The sequence below is a fragment of the Pseudopodoces humilis genome, chromosome 7 (genome assembly GCF_049639895.1).
Source record: "Pseudopodoces humilis isolate 2021_Gansu_Grassland_sample_001 chromosome 7, ASM4963989v1, whole genome shotgun sequence".
NCBI lineage: Eukaryota > Metazoa > Chordata > Aves > Passeriformes > Paridae > Pseudopodoces > Pseudopodoces humilis.
The window spans coordinates 1,687,456-1,704,986 of record NC_142206.1 but is presented as its reverse complement, the minus strand read 5'-3'; the positions used below and the strand labels follow the sequence as shown (position 1 = coordinate 1,704,986).

Genomic DNA, 17,531 nt, shown 5'->3' with positions numbered 1-17,531 from the left:
GTAGTGAATTAAGAGAAGAAGCTGGCCCTTGCTGTTGGGAGTGTTAAATACAAGTGATGGTACAAAATGTTGCTGGAAGAACTTGTACTGGTAAACAAGGAGGAGTGCCAGCTCCCAAAGCCTGCTCTCCTCAGGAGCCTCTCTGGCCATAGATTGGCTTCCAATTCAACCAAAATCTGTTTCCTTATGGAATGAAGATCAAGTTTTCATGTCAATTAAATTGTTACAAAATGGCCAAAGAAGGTGGTTAAAGTTTATTTGGCACTAAATATATCCAGCCTCCTCAGCTGAGGAACTGAGGCACCGAGGCTTAGAAATCTGCATTTTGTTTGAACTACAAGCCTGAATAAAAATATTCCAGATTTAATTAATGTTAAAGCAGCTTGTCTTTTGGAACCTGTGAATTGCTTTCAAAGACTTTACCTTATGCCAGCTTTTTTTTTTTTTCTAACTTCTGTTTTGCGTGATATTTGAGTTGCTGTCATATATCAGAAGTACTTATCTCTTTGGAATGCTGTGTAATTTCCTATGAACAGCTGCTCACTATAGCTCTGCTGGTTTGTTTTTTTTTTTTTGACTGAAATTGAATGCAACTTCAGTATTTTAATATAAGATTTGATTGAAATATTGGATGCTCAGTTGACTGTCATGCATTTCAAGAGCACAGGTCCTCACCATATGCCTATGACCGCTTCTCTAGAGGTAAATATATCTCAGGTTTCTGTAAAATGGAATGAAATTAAATTACAAGTTGAAATAAAAATACCTTATGTGTAATCCCATATTATATTGTCAGCACAGGGAAGTGTAACCATGTCTTGGCAGTCATTCATCACTCACTTTAATTTTTTCTTTGAGAAATAAACATTTCAAACTTTCTTTTTTTCTCCCCTTTATAGAGCCAGTATTGTTCAGAAGCGCATCATTTATTTTCAAGATGAGGGCTCTCTCACCAAAAAAATTTGTGAACAAGGTAAGGTAAAGTAAAACATCTTTCTGACCTCCTCGTTGTGTTTTGTATTTTTCTCTTAACCCATTGTCTCAAACTAAAATTTGGAGGTCTTGGACAGTTTCGTGCAGGTTCAGATTTGGGATCTTCCATTCAGTTACGTTTTTCCTTATCACATATTCTCCATCTCATAAAATCTTCCTTGCCTGCCCCTAAATGTGATAACTAAAACCTTTTACCTTTGTGTGATTCCCATTGGTTTCCAGGGCACTTTGGGCTATTTAATCCTTTCCCAAACCTAAATGCTGCAGCTGCTTATTGTATCCCACTGGAGAATTCATTTACTTGGTCTGTTCAGAAATTTCAAGCCTTTTGTGTTTTGAGATCAACTGAGGTTTGTCCTTATCAGATAAAAAACAGAAACAAACCCCTTTTGAATCTGAAGATAACTGAAATATTAATGCCTTCTTATTGAAAATTGTGGATTTGAATCATTCCATCCACTCATAAATATGATACAGATAATTCAGGGTTGTTTAGTCTAACATTTAACTTAAAACTAAATTTAAAAAATACCAAACAAACCATGTTTAACTCAGATTTACTTCCCTGGAGTATTTATTGTGACAGCTTCACTCTCCTCACTGACTGTAGCCTTTTCCAAATGGTACTTTGATGCTTTTTCAGACTCAGCCTCGGAAGGTGTGACTGACAAACCAATTTTAGACTGTTGTGCCTGTGGTACTGCCAAATACAGGCTGACTTTTTATGGAAACTGGTCAGAAAAAACACATCCCAAAGATTTTCCACGTGAGTACCACTCCTTTTTTTTGTTTTTTTGGTTTTTTTTTTGTACCACACAGGGGCCCTGAGGAGGGTTGGAGCTGGTTGTGTGACACAGCATCACTTATTTACAGCTCAGCAGTGTAAATTATGACATATAGGGAATCCTGCTGGCACTCAGCACTGAAAATCAATGGATCTTTCTGCACTACACATTACATTATACATTTTATTGATCTGCCTGACATTTTGAGCTAAGGTGTGTGTGAGACTGTATTTGCAAGATACCTTTGTGGGGAGAAAGGTTCCTTTCTTTTTGTCTTAGAATATGACAAATATCTATATCTGTATCTATCTATATCTATCTATATCTACATCTACATCTACATCTATATCTATCTATATCTATATCTATCTATATCTATATCATCTATATCTATATCTATATCTATATCTATATCTATATCTATATCTATATCTATATCTATATCTAATCTATATCCATATCTATATCTAATCTATCTATATCTATATCATCTATATCTATATCTATATCTATATCTATATCTATATCTATATCTATATCTAATCTATATCTATATCTATATCTATATCTATATCTATATCTATATCTATATCTATATCTATATCTATATCATCTATATCTATATCTATATCTATATCTATATCTATATCTATATCTATATCTATATCTATATCTATCTATCTATATGTATCTATATGTATCTATATCTATATCTATATCTATATCTATATCTATATCTATATCTATATCTATATCTATATAATCTATATCTATCTATATCTATATCTATATCTATCTATATCTATATCTATATCTATATCTATATCTATATCTATATCTATATCTATATCTATATCTATATCTATCTATATCTAATCTATATAATCTATCTGTATCTATATCGATATCATCTATATCTATATTTATATCTATATCTATATCTATATCTAAGGTATAAATGTATAGCTTAGAATATAAGCTTAGAATGGCTTATAATGTGGAGGTAGAAAATGAGATTTTAAGGAAAAGGCCTCAAAGGACAGGTAACTCGCTAATATTTTGGTTTTTTTAGCAGTGCCAATCTGCCTAGTTTGTTCTACTTAAAAGTATTTTGAATTATTTTGGTTAAATTTGGTGAGTTTTGGATCTTGCTGCCCGAGGATATTAATTGTATGTATAGGTGTTAGAATACTCTGTTTTCTTTGTCTTTGTTGGTTGAGTACCCAGGTAAAAAACACCTTCTGAACTTGGCCTATCTGGCTTTTCAAGGCTCTGAACTACAGAATCAGTATTTTTGTTACAAGTTTGCTTTCTGCAGTTACCCAAGCATCTATAAAAACTGAAGTTACAAAATTGTGTGTTATGCACGTGGTCTTTCATTACTGACTCCACAGTCTGGGGGGAAAAAAGGAAAATATTTAAGAATTTGAGTCACATTTACAGGCCTTTAAACCTTGTTATGTTTTCTGTGGCTGATGTTTATTATAGGGGTTTTTATGTTGATTTAAAAAATATAAATATTATTGTCACAGTGTCAGGATGTCCTCATATAACTCCAAGAAAGGTTTTTATCAGCTCCTAGTTTTAACAGCATTCTTCAAATATTATTGGTCAGCATAACTGGGGGGAGATAAAATGAGCAAAGCCAATAATTGCAGGGATGCTCTTTTATGCTGTTGGATAATTCAAATATCTGCTGAGTGTGAACTTTATGTGCATTATTTACATGGATTCAGCTGCTGGTTAGAAATAGGCCATGAGAAAAGGACTGAAAGCTGTGAAATTACTGTGGCTTGGTGATGTAATATTGGGAATAAATGGTCTTTTACATTCAAGTTGGTGAACTCATGAAGGGTATGGCTGCATGATGGAAAATAAGCAAGTTGCAAGAGTTTGCCTGCTTTGTCTCCCCAGTTACAAAATGGTGAATTAAATCAAATTTTACTTACACTGGAAAAGTGAAAAAAATACCTTTGGTACTATTATTATTATTATTATTATTATTATTATTATTATTATTATTATTATTTATTATTTATATTTATATTTATATTTTTATTTTTATTTTTATTTTTATTTTTATTTTTATTTTTATTTTTATGTACTTACACAATTAATCCCAACAATAACAGCTAATAAGCCCTGGCATTAAAACTTCAGAAAGCTGAGGGACAGATCTCATCCAGATATAGTGATCTATAAAAATGAAACCTATTCATTGGTGTCATTCTTAAAAATGTTGAGCTTGTGCAGTGATTACATTAAAATAAAATTTTATTCTTTGTGGACTGTGGGAAATCACTAATTATTTGCCAAGCCACCACATAAAAAATTCTGCTCTATTCTTGTACCATCAATAAGGTTGCAATAGAAAGCAGATCATGAACTTTATATTTTGCACCTTTATCTTCTGGTTTGGTTTAAAAAAACCCTAAAGAACGTGTACCTTGTGCAAAGCATTTATTTTCTCTGGGTATCACCCATTTTTTGACAACAGAAATCCATGTGCTCTTCATCACGATGTGATAAGAGCACATCTGTGGGATGTGTCAGAGGATAAATTCTCAGGTTGTGATGGCACCTTGATTTTTCTGCAAAAAATTACACACACAAGCGTCTTGAGAAATTGAGAAACTGCTCAAAACTACAAGAATGAAGTGAAATAACAGCACTGGAAAGCTGTCAGAGTTCTGCTTGCTTGGTGACAGTGGATGCAAACCACTCATGCTGCTCGGGTCGTGTCATGCAGAGAAGTTTCTTTGATGGTTTGAGCAAAAAGCTCAGGAAATACCAAGTTTTCTCTCTGTTCTCACGAGAGGAGCACGGTTGGAGGTGAGGAGTGGAGCATTTGCAGACGTAGCAGAGTTTGGTGAGAATTTTAGGGTGGGCCTGGAAGGACTTGGAGCAGCTCCTTTGGGTGGGTGCATAACTTCTTTAAAATTCTTTGTTTCTTATTTTTCTTTCTGATTCTTCTGCTGTGCTTCTTCTGCACTTCTTTTCACTCCTGGATTTCTCCGCTTCTCTCAGCTGAGCTCCTTGGGGATGTTCCCTCATGGGGATCCCACTTATCTCAGTTCTTTGGGCCAGGACAAAATCTCCAAAGCTCATTAGGATCTTGTTTCTTGTGTTTATTAGGATGTTATCACAAAACTTGGCAGGTCTCTCCAGACTTTCTGCACAAGTTTAATTCACCATAACCTGGCACATTTCATTCTGATGGTAAAAAATGGCCCTGAACTACGCAGTTCTTTTATCTTTATACTCATTCTTATCCAATTAACAATAGACTCGTAAATTATTTTTCTTAATGACCCAATGACCCATCACCTGTGAGCTGCACTGTGACATTTTCCATCCAATCACCTCCTACTACCCAAAAACCTCTGGAAGAAGAATATGAAGAAGAAAGAAGAAGGAATAGAAACAAGTCTAAATCCTCCACCTTACCTTCTGCTTTCTAAACTAACTTAAACTCTAAACTTTACCTTTTTCACCCAGTGACTTAAGAGAACTCTCTAATCCACACACTCACACTTGTAGCTTTTCTATCCAACTTTAACAGTTGTTTTCATGTATCACCATGAAAACATGCCCATAAATTTCATGTTGTATGAAATTCAGTGTTCTCCTGGATCAGAGACAAGGGCACACACTCTGTGTCTCAGACTCCAACAGGGTGGGTGGGCCAGGAGGTTTCTCTGCAGAGTTGATGTCTTTAGGGAGGTTTTGGTGGAACAGGCTGTGCTCTGATTGCAAAGGCACCAGGTGCTCCTGTCCTGGGCAGGGCAGGAGGGAGAGAAGCTTTGGAGCACAGGGAACAATCCCTTGTCCTTTGGACTAAAGACTTCCAGGCACTCGGGTTCTTCTCTGTTGATGCCTTCAGTTTCAGCTTTCCTGTTTGCAGCCCCTGCACTGCATTGCTGTGTGAGCTGAACTCCACACAAAGTGTTCAAGTTCTCCTCACAGCTCAGGCACACACAACAATCCTTCTCCAGCCCCACAACCAAGGACACCGTGGCAGCTCCGGGCCCAAAAAGCACAAGCAGCAGCGAATTGAGGAGAGCAATCTGGGAGGATGGGACTGCATCACCTGCAGCTGCAATTGGGCAATTAACCCCAATGTGGAAATGGAGCAGAACCTATCAAAGTGTGAAACTCCTGAGCCAGGGCCCATCTTGGGTCCATCTTGGGTGGATCCTCAGCCAGGCTCTTGCCCTGCCCAAGCTGCATCCTTTGAAGGCCTTTATAATAAATCCCCACTTTATTCCTTTAACTCTGCCCTGGGAGCCTCTCTGGGCATCGCTGTGGTGACACATTTTTGTTCTGGAGGGACCATTCTCCTTCAGACAGCTTTGGTGTCACTTGCTGTCCTCTCTCTGGTGAGCTGCTGCCCGTGGCTTGTGGGACAGGGAAGAGGAAGGGCCAAGCTGGAGTTCCCATCCCTGGGGCTGAGTGACAACATCTCTCTGGGTTTTGACAGATATTTATAACATAAATAATAAATAAATCACAATAAATAAACATATATTTAAGGAAGAACTTCTAGAAGTCAAGAAACCAGCTCCTGACATTGCAGCTATGGTGGAGGGAAGGTTTGGGTTTGGTTTTTTCCACTCCTGAGTCTCAATTATGGATTTGCTTTAGTTGTTTCTGAAAACATCAGGACTGCTGCAACTCAGAGCAAAATAAGTGTATTTTGGTCCAAGTTTAGGACTAGGGAAGCGATGAAGTCTCTGTTTGTGGCTCTGCTAGGCCATATCCCTCAGCTATCTATTCTGCTTCCTACATTTTTCTAGCTTTTTTCCCCCTGCTGTTGTTCATTTTTTATTTCTAATCTGTTTTCTACTCTCCCATGATTAGGTTCCTGCATCTGACTGTATACAATTCTCTGCACTGTCCTTTTCAATTTCATTGTTCCACCTCTCACATCTTAAATTTGCATCCCTTTTATTTACTTCATTATTCATTTTTCATCCATTTATTCAGTTTGCAGCTGTTTTTAGTGCTGCTCTCTCCCTTTCCCCTCGCAAAGAAAACCATTCAATATTGTCTCACTCCATCATTCTGAGACATCTCCTCACCTGCTGCAGTCTTTGCCTTGTTACAGACTGTCTGCTCATGTGAGCAGTTCATTTCCTCACTCTTAAAGATCTGCAGAAGGTTACTTGACACTTAAGCGAATTCATTTTTATTTCCAGGACTGTGGGACTTCTGTGACTCCTTACTTCTGCTCAATTCTCTTTTCAATTCCATCATACTCCCCTAACATCTTTTTCTTTAAACTTCTCCTTTTTTTTTTTTTTTTTTTTTTGCTCAACAAGACAAGAATCCTTTTGCTTAGCTCTAAAGGTCTGATATGATGAGAAATCTGAGCAAGAAAACTCAGTGAATACAGAAAAATTTACTTCTTCACTGCCTTCAGTAAGGAAAAAAAAAATTGCTTTTAAAACTGAGGGTGACCAGTGAAGCCTTCCCCTGCAGGTTTCTTTTGCAAAAATATTTGACATAGAAACTTAAAATTAAAGGTTGCTCAAACTTCCCGAAATCTTTGGTGAGGAAAAACTTTTCTAAGCCTATTTTGTTTTCAGGGGCTGCTTTATGCTCGATTTCTGTCAGTCACTTTGTTTTTATTACTCTAAAAACCTGTGTTGCTCTAGTGAGAAGCAGCAGGAAAAAAACCTCAGGAGTGGGGACTTCAAAACTCTATTAGAAGTCAGGAATTTGGCTTTGAGGCTGCCTGGATGGTTGTTAATTACTGTGTTTTATTTTTATCCCCCCAAAGGACGCACCAACCACTGGTCTGCCATCATCGGTAGCTCCCACTCCAAGAACTACATCCTCTGGGAGTATGGAGGATATGCCAGCGAAGGAGTCAAACAAGTGGCGGAGCTGGGGTCCCCAGTGAAGATGGAAGAAGAAATTCGGCAGCAGGTAGGTGCATTTCAGCACAAATTTGAAATAAATGCTCCTCCCTTGGCCGGCAGTTTGTTATCAGCCATGCCTGCTCAGGGAATTTTGCTGAATGATCCCCAGCCCAGTGGAGAAAGAGTTCTGTGTGTCCTTCTCCACTTGTTCTCACCCTGGCAAGAGGTTTTTGTCTGGGAAAGGACATGTAAGTTGCATAATTCTACATTTAGAAAATCTCTGTGCCCCCTAAAGCATAAAGCAGAGAGAAACTCACCTTTTCAGGCTTGATTGTGAAGATGTTTTTTTGGAAAGAGAACTTTGAAGACAGCAAGCAGTGCCCCTGCCTTAAAATAGTGAATGGTTATTTATCATTTTGATTGGCTTTGCAGAGTGCTGCATTTTGCTTCCTGATGAATCACCTCATTTTGTGTTATACAAATATCTGAAGTGCTTTGTTTCCCTGTTCATCATTTATTTATGTGGCACAAGCATTCTTTCCTTAATAATCCCTTTTACAAAGAAAATAACCTATTCCTTAATGTTGAACACACGCATGAAACCCTCTGTGCTTTTCTTCACTTTTTCCACATTTCTGTGGATCTTTTCCTGTGTTTGATGCTTCTGAAGATGAAGCCAGCAAAAATAAAAGCAGAGTTCAAGGTGATATTGGTGATTAATCATTCTCCCTTTTGGTAACTGCTGCATGTTAAAGGGACAGTATTTCAAGTAAGTATTTCAAGACCTCCAGGGTAGGTTGTATACAGGGTGACACTGAGATATACAGAAAAAAAATTCAGTTTTATTCATATAAACGGTATAAAACAACCCCAAAGACTGTTTTGAGAAAACTTGTGTAGCAAAAGGCTTTGTGTGCTAAATTTAATTTGCTTTTTTGTGATGTTTAAAAGTATATAATCATGGCATGAGAACAGCTGGTGTATCTGACAAGAAATTCCCAAAGCCAAGGAAAAATAAAATAAAACCAGCTTATAACTTAATATATAAAAGGGATAGAAAAGGAATATGAAGGGGAAAAAACAATTTCAGTCTGGGGGTGAAATGTGATCATGGATACATTTTCTCTTTAAAGCATAATAATCCTTGGTATATGTGGAAATGGAAGGTAGGCCTTGATCCTATGCAGAAAAGTGGCTGGATTTTATCCCAGCAATATAATATAAACCCAGATGGGTTTAAATTGGAGCAGAGCATTGTGTATACCACATGTAACTTATCATTTTTTTGCTGCTTACTTGGGAAATCAAGATTTTCTTGTAGTAGGCCCAAGTGGAATGAAGAAAATCAGCAATTTTTTATTGAAGAAGGTAATTTCTGTTATGGTCTTGGTGAATACTTTATAAATATGGGTTTGGCACATCTGAACTGGGACTACACAAAGATTAAATCTTCTCCTGGGGCAGCAGGAGCAAGAGGAAGGTGTTGGGTGAGCAGCAAGCAGAGGTGCACTTGTGGAAGGACAGCTGAGTACAGAAAAAAAAATGAAAATCATGCTTCTGCTTTCCAAATCTGCCTCCTTTGTCATTTTGTGCCATATATGTGCAAAAAGGGGATGTGCTTATACACTGGATTGAAATCAGAAGAGATCATGAGTTTTAGGTAGATCATTTAGATTATCAAACAGATAAATGGCTACAATTTCAGGGGCTGCTGAGACTGAGCAGGAAATTAGTGAGATCACAATTAATTGCAGCATTGGGGTGTTTGATTGGGTCAGCCCTGCAGGAATTCCCCTGGTTCTCCTGGGATGATCCAAGTGATCAGCTGGTGTTCTCACTGCATCTTCCCTAGGGCAGCACACCATGTCATCAAATGCCAGAGCATTTTCCTCAAGTTTATTGGACTTTTTTTCTTGTTGAGCTGTGCTTAAGCTGCACTGATATTTCTGAGAGATTTTGAAGTAAAATTCAGCAGCCAAGACAGCAGAGTAATGCCAGGAGCTAATTTGCTGACACTTAAATCAGGCTGGTATTTTTCTTTTTTTTCTTTTTTTTTCTTTTTTTTCTTTTTTTAAAAATTATTTTATTTTTAATTAATACTCTGTCCCTTGCAATATCTCTACCTGCCTTGGAATTTGATAAAGTTGTTTCCTTCCCCACGTGTTGCAATGAACCTCAGGATTTATTTGCTCCTTTTCCATTTCTTATTTTACCTTCCTTTCCCCTCACTGCTGCCCTACCATCCTTGTGTTGTGGGCTGATGGGAGGATGCAATTCATAAAAAATCTCTCTTCTAAGAGCTTTGATGCTTTTGAAAACACAGGAAAGGAAATTTTTAAATTCTGGCGCTCGGACTCAGAGCTTACCCATTGCAGTTAATGCACTTCTTCCATGGGCACACTTGGATTTGGGAATCTGCTGAGTTTTCTAGGCATTTCCTAGGCAGTTTCTTAGGTGAGCACATAAACACATATTTATGTAACCAGCATCTGTCACTGACATTACCCGAGGTTTTATTAAAGGAAAAATAAATCTAATTATTTTTGTGTTTCATTACCAAAAATTGACTGTGTATAAAACAAACAGAGAAACTAAATAAAGGTCTTTCAAGGAGCTTTGTTAAGGAGTGTCTTAATAATTAGGTGTGGTTAAATCCAACATTTTGCTCCCTGTGTGACAGAATGCTGCATCAGCAGCAGCTTTTCCTCCTGACCTGGCACCTTGGGCTGCTCTGCTTTGTGTCCTCACCGCCAAGAGCCCGTCTGGGCTTTTTGCATGGATGATCCTTGTGCAAAGTGTGGACTTGCTCTGTGGTTTGTTTATCTGGGAGGACTGAAAGGAACTAATCAGCCTTTTTGTTAAACTGCTCCTGGCAGCCTGGAAAGGAAAGCCAGGGCACGTAAGGGTTTTGCTAAAACAATCTGTCAAGTGGTGGATGTGTACAATGGGATAATTCATGCCTTGGGCTTGGGGGGTTATAAAATGAGCAAACAAAGGCTGCAAGAGGAATTGTGTGAGGGGAGGAATGTGCACTGACCTCACATACCTCAGCCAGATATATTCACCCTTCCACTTTGTTTTGAGAAATTCCCATTTCTCCCCATCCCATTATTTGATAAACTGGCTCGTAGGAAACCAACGCAGAATTCAAAAGGGAAATTTTGCATTCAAATGGGGATTGCTCTGTTCAAACAAATGAACAAACAAACAAGATGGTTAAAACATGAGTCAGAGGGAGTAAAGTGTAATTCTAAATCTCATATCCTAGGCTGATGAAAAAAAAGACTAAAATAGAAACATTGTTTTAAATATCTCTCGCCTTAAGAGAAATTGGTTTTGCCTAATTATTTCTGAATAAATATTCAGTCATTTTGCCAGCAATTCTTTTTTAAACCAAGGTGAGTAACATTCTGTAGCTTGCACCTTTCTCCAGAAAATGCAGCTTGTTGTCTCTGTGTGCTCCCCCTGGACCCAGAGGTGACATTCTCACAGGTTTGGTTTAATGCCCTGTGAAATGTCAGTCAGTCTGGTGACTTTTTAGCTTGTCTTCAGCATCCTCAGATGAAAGCTGAGTGTGCCTTCAGACCTTTCAGAACAGCAAGTTCTGTCTTCCAGGAAGATGCTTGTGAAGTTTTGGACACGGGATAATTTAAATTGTGTGTGTGAATTGAAGGTGAAACCTGAAACAACAAAAAATTTCTATAGAAAAAAAATATGCCATTGTTATGACTCCATGCAAACATTTATCTTCACAAAATAGTCCTGATTTGGATTTTTTTGATAAAATAAAAGAGAGTAAAAATTAAAGCAAATTCATTATTGGATTCATCTCGATTGATTGATTTTTTAAAAAAGTAATTTCAGTATTTAAGTTGATATATATCATTTTATTAAGGCAGTGCTGTATTGTTCCACAGAAGAATGGCATCATTAGATTTTCCTGGCTAAAGCTGGTAAACCACCTGAATTACAGAGAGGAATCTGCAGGATATTGACCACTTTTTTATTATAACAACTTATTGTGTTTACTAAAACAATCTCCAAAATTTGCTTTTTGAATCAGCTGCTATTGTGTGCTTAGGGAGGTTAAAATCAGCCTGGGAGGTCCAACTCAGTTGACTTTTGCTTGACAGAGCAGCTGAAAATTCTCCCTGAACACCTCACCTCAGAGACCAGGAAAGCCCTGCCAGCACCTGGGAACTGGGCTGGGAATTGCACTGGGAAAATGGATTTTTGTTGAGATAGCTCAGTCTGTGTTTGTTTAAAGGAACTAAAAAATGAGTGATGACATGGTGGCTTGGCCTTCATTGGAGGAGGAGGAGGAGACTGAAACAAATGAAGGGACTTAGATTATTTTGCCACGAGCTGATGTTGATATTCCTGCTGTGGAAGAACTGGGAAGCAGCAGGAATTGGCCACCTTGGATGTTTCACCTTGGCCTGAGAAAACCTTCATCCCTGCAGAGCCCCTTTCTCCTCAGTCCTCAGGGAGGGCATTTTTGTTCCCATCCAGATTTTCACATTTCCCTGCTGAAAAGACAGGAAAATTACCGTGCCCACAAAGCCTGATATGAAAATCACGCTCTTGCAAGCAGCCCCAAAGCCCTTCAGGTTCCTAAACCCACAGAAATATTCAGTGTTTTTGGACTTGGTGGAGCAGTGAAATAGCAGAACTCAGTCCCAGCATGATTTCCACTTTAGTTACAGCCTGCCAGCATGGTTTTAATGGGGTATTTATTCTAATTCTGGACAGATCAAGCTGCTAGATCGTAAATTGCCTTCTAGACTTCTGTTTGCTCAGTCTGCCTCCTCTGCACTCCGTGCACACACCTCTGCTGTGAATTATGGCACTTTTTAGTGCCTTTTGAAAAGGCTAGATGCTAGATTTATCCTGCTTTCCTTCTGCCAGATTTACCTGATATAATGATTCAAAATCTCTGGCATTTTGGTAATTAGAAATTTTGGAACCCTTGTATACCGTGCTAAATTTCGTAAAGTATTTCTGCCAGAAAGAAATAGTTGTCTACTTATGTCATAAAGAGAAGCTTTATGTGCCAATAAATAACTCATGCAACAGGGCTCAGAACATCTCTTCTAGTGGGGCTTCCATCTTCTAATAAGCTTCAGTTATTATATTTTTTATATATATATATAATATAAAATATAAAATATAACATATAATATATAATATGTTATATATTATATATCATATATCATATATAATATACAATATACAATATATAATGTATAATATATAATACATAATACATAATACATAATATACAATATATAATATATAATATATAATATACAATATATAATATATAATACATAATACATAATATACAATATATAATATATCATATATAATATACAATATACAATATATAATATATAATACATAATACATAATATACAATATATAATATGCAATATACGATGTACAATATATAATATATAATATATAATATATAATATATAATATATAATATATAATATATAATATATAATATATAATATATAATATATAACATATAACATATAACATATAATACATAGTACATAATATATAACATATAACATATAATACATAGTACATAATATATAATACATAATACATAATATATAATATATAATACATAGTACATAATATACAATATACAATATATAATATATAATATATTACATTATATAATCATCATATAAATGTTGAACACATTTTGTACAAAATGTCTTTTTTTTATTATTGCGGTCATCTCCCTACTTTGGAACACCAGGCAAAATATAATTTCGAACTTTTATTTAGCCTTTGGTCAAAACTTTAGCAAAATAGTGGCTTTAAATTAAAAAAAAATAGTTAATAATGCCTTTTATTCTTCATTTCTTCCTGCCTTCCCTCATCCCTTGTCAGCTGAAGGGTTTCTTTCTGATAATAAACAGGGAAAGATAACATTTGGAAAATAAATCTTTATTCTTCTCTTTGATTCTTTGTGTTTTTAACAGCCATTGCTATTTGATTAATCAATAAGGCACCTTGATTTTTAAAAACCCCACCTTGTGAGCTCTCATCTTGCTTAATGAATTCCAGAGGCTTCACACCTCTAACTTTTATGGGAGTCTTTGAGGTTTTGCCCTCTGAATAATTGCCTTGTAATTGATATGAAATGATTTGCATAACCAAACACTGACTTACGGTGTCAAGTTAGCTCAACATTTAATTTCTCCTTCATTTCCCTCAATTTGCCTTGCTGCTTATTTTCTTCTAATCATCACAGAGCCTCCATTTCTGATGAAACAGGGAGGAAAACACCTTTTCAGGAAAATCCAATAATCAGGTTCTCTTTGAATAAAAGATCTTCAAACATTTTTATTTTTTTTTTTTTTTTGCAGAAGACCCTTCAAGAATAAAAAAATTAGGCTTTACTCAAAGACCCTCAGTGAATTCTGATTGTAAATTGTGTAGAAATGGGGTCTATCAAAATTCCTACCCTTCTTTCATTCTCACTTGAGAGGAAACAATTGAAAAATTTGCTTCTGGTAGATCCATTCCTTTGGGTGGCAGGCAATAATTTTAGTTCTCCAGCACACAGACATAAAAGTCACAAGGAAATGTCACCTTTTTGGGACAATACAATTGGATTGCTGGACATTATTTGCTAATTTTAGTGTTTTAAAATATCTTGCCTTTTCATTTCCTGCAGTTAGATCTTATCATGCTGCCACAAAATTATTATTACTCTCCTGCAGCAGATTCATCCAGGGGAAAGATGTGATGAAATGACTTTCAAATTGTTTTCCTTCAGTCTGTTATTATTATATTAATAACACTATTATAAAATAATAAATATATAAATAGAATAGATATTCTATAATACAATAAATTATATAATATATAATAAATGTGATAAATATATAAATATATTTAATATATAAATAATAAATATATATTTAATACATATTTGATAGATATTTAATAGATAATATATAAATAATAAATAAAAATAGAAATAAAAATAAAAATAGAAATAAAAATAAAAATAAAAATAAAAATAAAAATAAAAATAAATTAAATATAAATATAAATATAAATATAAATATAAATATAAATATAAATATAAATATAAATATAAATATTAAAATAAAAAATAAGAATAAAAATAAAAATAAATTAAATATAAATGTAAATATAAGTATAAATATAAATATAAATATAAATATAAAAATAAAAAATAAAAAATAAGAATAAAAATAGAGATAAAAATAAAAAAATAAAATAAATATAAATATAAATGTAAATATAAATATAAATATAAATATAAATATTAAAATAAAAAATAAGAATAAAAATAAAGATAAAAATAAAAATAAAAAATAAAATAAAAATAAAAATAACTATAACTATAACTATAACTATAACTATAAATATAAATATAAATATATAATAAAAACTCTATTATAAATAGTACTATTATTACTATAACATTATCAGTCTAGTATTTTTTAAAACATGAGAATTCCAGATGATTCTTCTTGTGCTGCTGATACTGAGGGACAAACCAGCATTTGAAGAAGCAGAAGAAGTTTTCTTCTGTTGTTTCTGACAGCAGAAGTTCAGCACTCCAAAGCCAGAGTTTGGTTAGAGGAATTAGCTGTGCAGAAGAGGCAACACCAAAAATGTTTTGTCAGGTGTGCAGAGCAGATGCTTGGACTCCTCCTCCTGTGGGAGACACTGCCCAAACTCCTGTGGAATTCAGGAAATTCTGCTTTTAAAGGGTCAGAGTAGCACTAAAAATTAAATTAGGGAGGGGTAGATTTCTCTCTGAGCTCTTTCCTCTGCAGTGGCTGAAGCTGTGATTAAAATGCAGTGGCTGAGTGGCAGGGGAGATGCTGCAGAGGCCAAGCAAAGCTCTGAACCCTCATTAGCAGCATTTGTCAGGAACCACAGGATCTTCCTTGTTTTCTCTCTTGTTGCATTGTAAATATTGTTCAAAGGAGCAGCATGCAGTAACAGCTGAGGCTGATGAGTCTTACAGCTCATTTGACTTGCAAACACTTAATTATTCAGGCAGATTTTCAACATAAACCAAAATTAAGGGAATAACGCAGAATGCCAAGTTTGCCATTCTGGAATTAACTTTTTTTGGGGGGTTGTTTTCTTAGGAATCTCAGTTCAGATCTCTCACTCTGTATCAAATGTTTATTTCCACCTAAATTTCAGCTGAGCACTTAGAAAAATACCATGTACAAACATCATTCATATGAACATTTCTTAGCCTGTTTCCTTTTCTAAGACAGCTCTTCTCAGAGATCTAGATCACAGAGTTTGACTCAAAATTTATTTACTGCATTTAATATTCAGAGAATAGAAGTGTTCAGGTTTTATGTTACACCTGTGTTAATCTGTAGTGGATCAAGCTGGTTCAAGACACAGAATAGGGAGGATATTCATAAGTATTTAAATGAAGTTTTAACTTTATCTTTTTAACTTTAACTTTTCCTAGATTGCTTTTCTAGCTTGAATCCAAATGTGTTGTAGCTTCTGTCAGTCAAAACCAGAAGCAGGAATACTTATTTTTAGTAGGGGTGAGGGTTAGTGTTTTTGACCAGTCTTTAGCTCAGGAAAGAATAACATGCTTGCAGATTGTGTGTTTATTTGAGGTTCACCAGTCAAATATGGATGGAAAATGAGTTTAGGGACTGGAATATCTGCTGCAAGAAACAGCTTCAAGGGTTAACACAGGATGAAATGTCAGATATTGTAATGAACTGCTGGTTACAAACTCCAAAATCCTTTCATGATGATGCTTCTGGATTCTCCCTCAGTCAGCTCTCTCCTTTAAACTCATCTCATTATTATATTCCTGCTTCAGTCAGTGATATCTCCAAATAAATGCCCTCACTTAGAGCGTGGGGTGTGTTCTGCTATTCCAGGAACATCCTGGGGGAAAAAAAACAATCAAACCACACTTTACTGGAAAGGAAACAAGAGTAGAGAGGTTCCTGTGCCAGTTGTTGCTTGCACTGACACTCATCCCTATTTGATGGCAATATTTTAGCAGATGATACAAAACGTTGGGTTCAAAGTGGGGATGCTGGCAACTGGAAATATTCAGTAGAAAATTTGTTTTTCAAATTAGGATGTGGAAATTTAAGGGAGATTTCAGGCTGTACCACAACAAGGAAGTTGATGCTTTGCCTGGATAAACACTGAATACCTCAAATGTTTATTTTCTTGTGAGTGAGAAGGGGCCACCACGATATCTGGAGTTGTCTCAGGGGTGTTTAAACACCTTAGACCTTACCAATAAAGGAAGTCATCGAGTTTAGAGAAATCAGTTTATACCTCTTAACATGGTTTCCTCTATAAAACACTCCTCAATCTTAGGAAAGGACAAAAAAAATTAGCTAAGAGACTGCATAAATTAGTCTATTTACAAAAATGGAATGCATCTTAAAATTGCCTGTGCTATATTCCCCTGTAAGCTGGCAATACTAATTTAGATGTTGAGGATGCAGTGATTCTCTCCTTCTTTTATAACTGAATTTTTGAATACTTTCAATGCTTTTTAGTGCATTCAACGCTTTAAAAATATCTTTTTCGAGAATAAGTACCAAAACAGAGAACAGATTTGTTTAGAATTTCATTTTTGAATTCTGCTGAAAGGTGGAAAGAAGAAAGAGTTTATTAAGCATTTTGAAATTGTAGACTGAAAGAACATTTGGGCTACACAATTAATGATGTTGTTTTAATTCACAAGCCAGATCAATTATTGATATTATTTGAAGGTCTGGAGGCTGTTTATTAAATATCTGACAGATGCACCTCTAAAGCAAGCAAGAGTCCAGAAAGAGTGAGTTAAGGATAATTTAGGATTATTTAGGATTATTTA

General features: G+C 35.4%; 1 protein-coding gene across 1 annotated transcript in view; it reads left to right on the top strand.

Moving 5' to 3' along the window:
• The window catches only part of SPON1 (spondin 1), a 185,462-nt gene that overhangs the window by 57,352 nt on the left and 110,579 nt on the right, over positions 1-17,531 (top strand). The window contains exons 4-6 of the mRNA XM_005531575.3: positions 900-973; positions 1,637-1,759; positions 7,561-7,709. Of these exons, the coding sequence (XP_005531632.1) occupies positions 900-973; positions 1,637-1,759; positions 7,561-7,709 (346 nt within the window). The remainder of the gene's footprint in view (positions 1-899; positions 974-1,636; positions 1,760-7,560; positions 7,710-17,531) is intronic.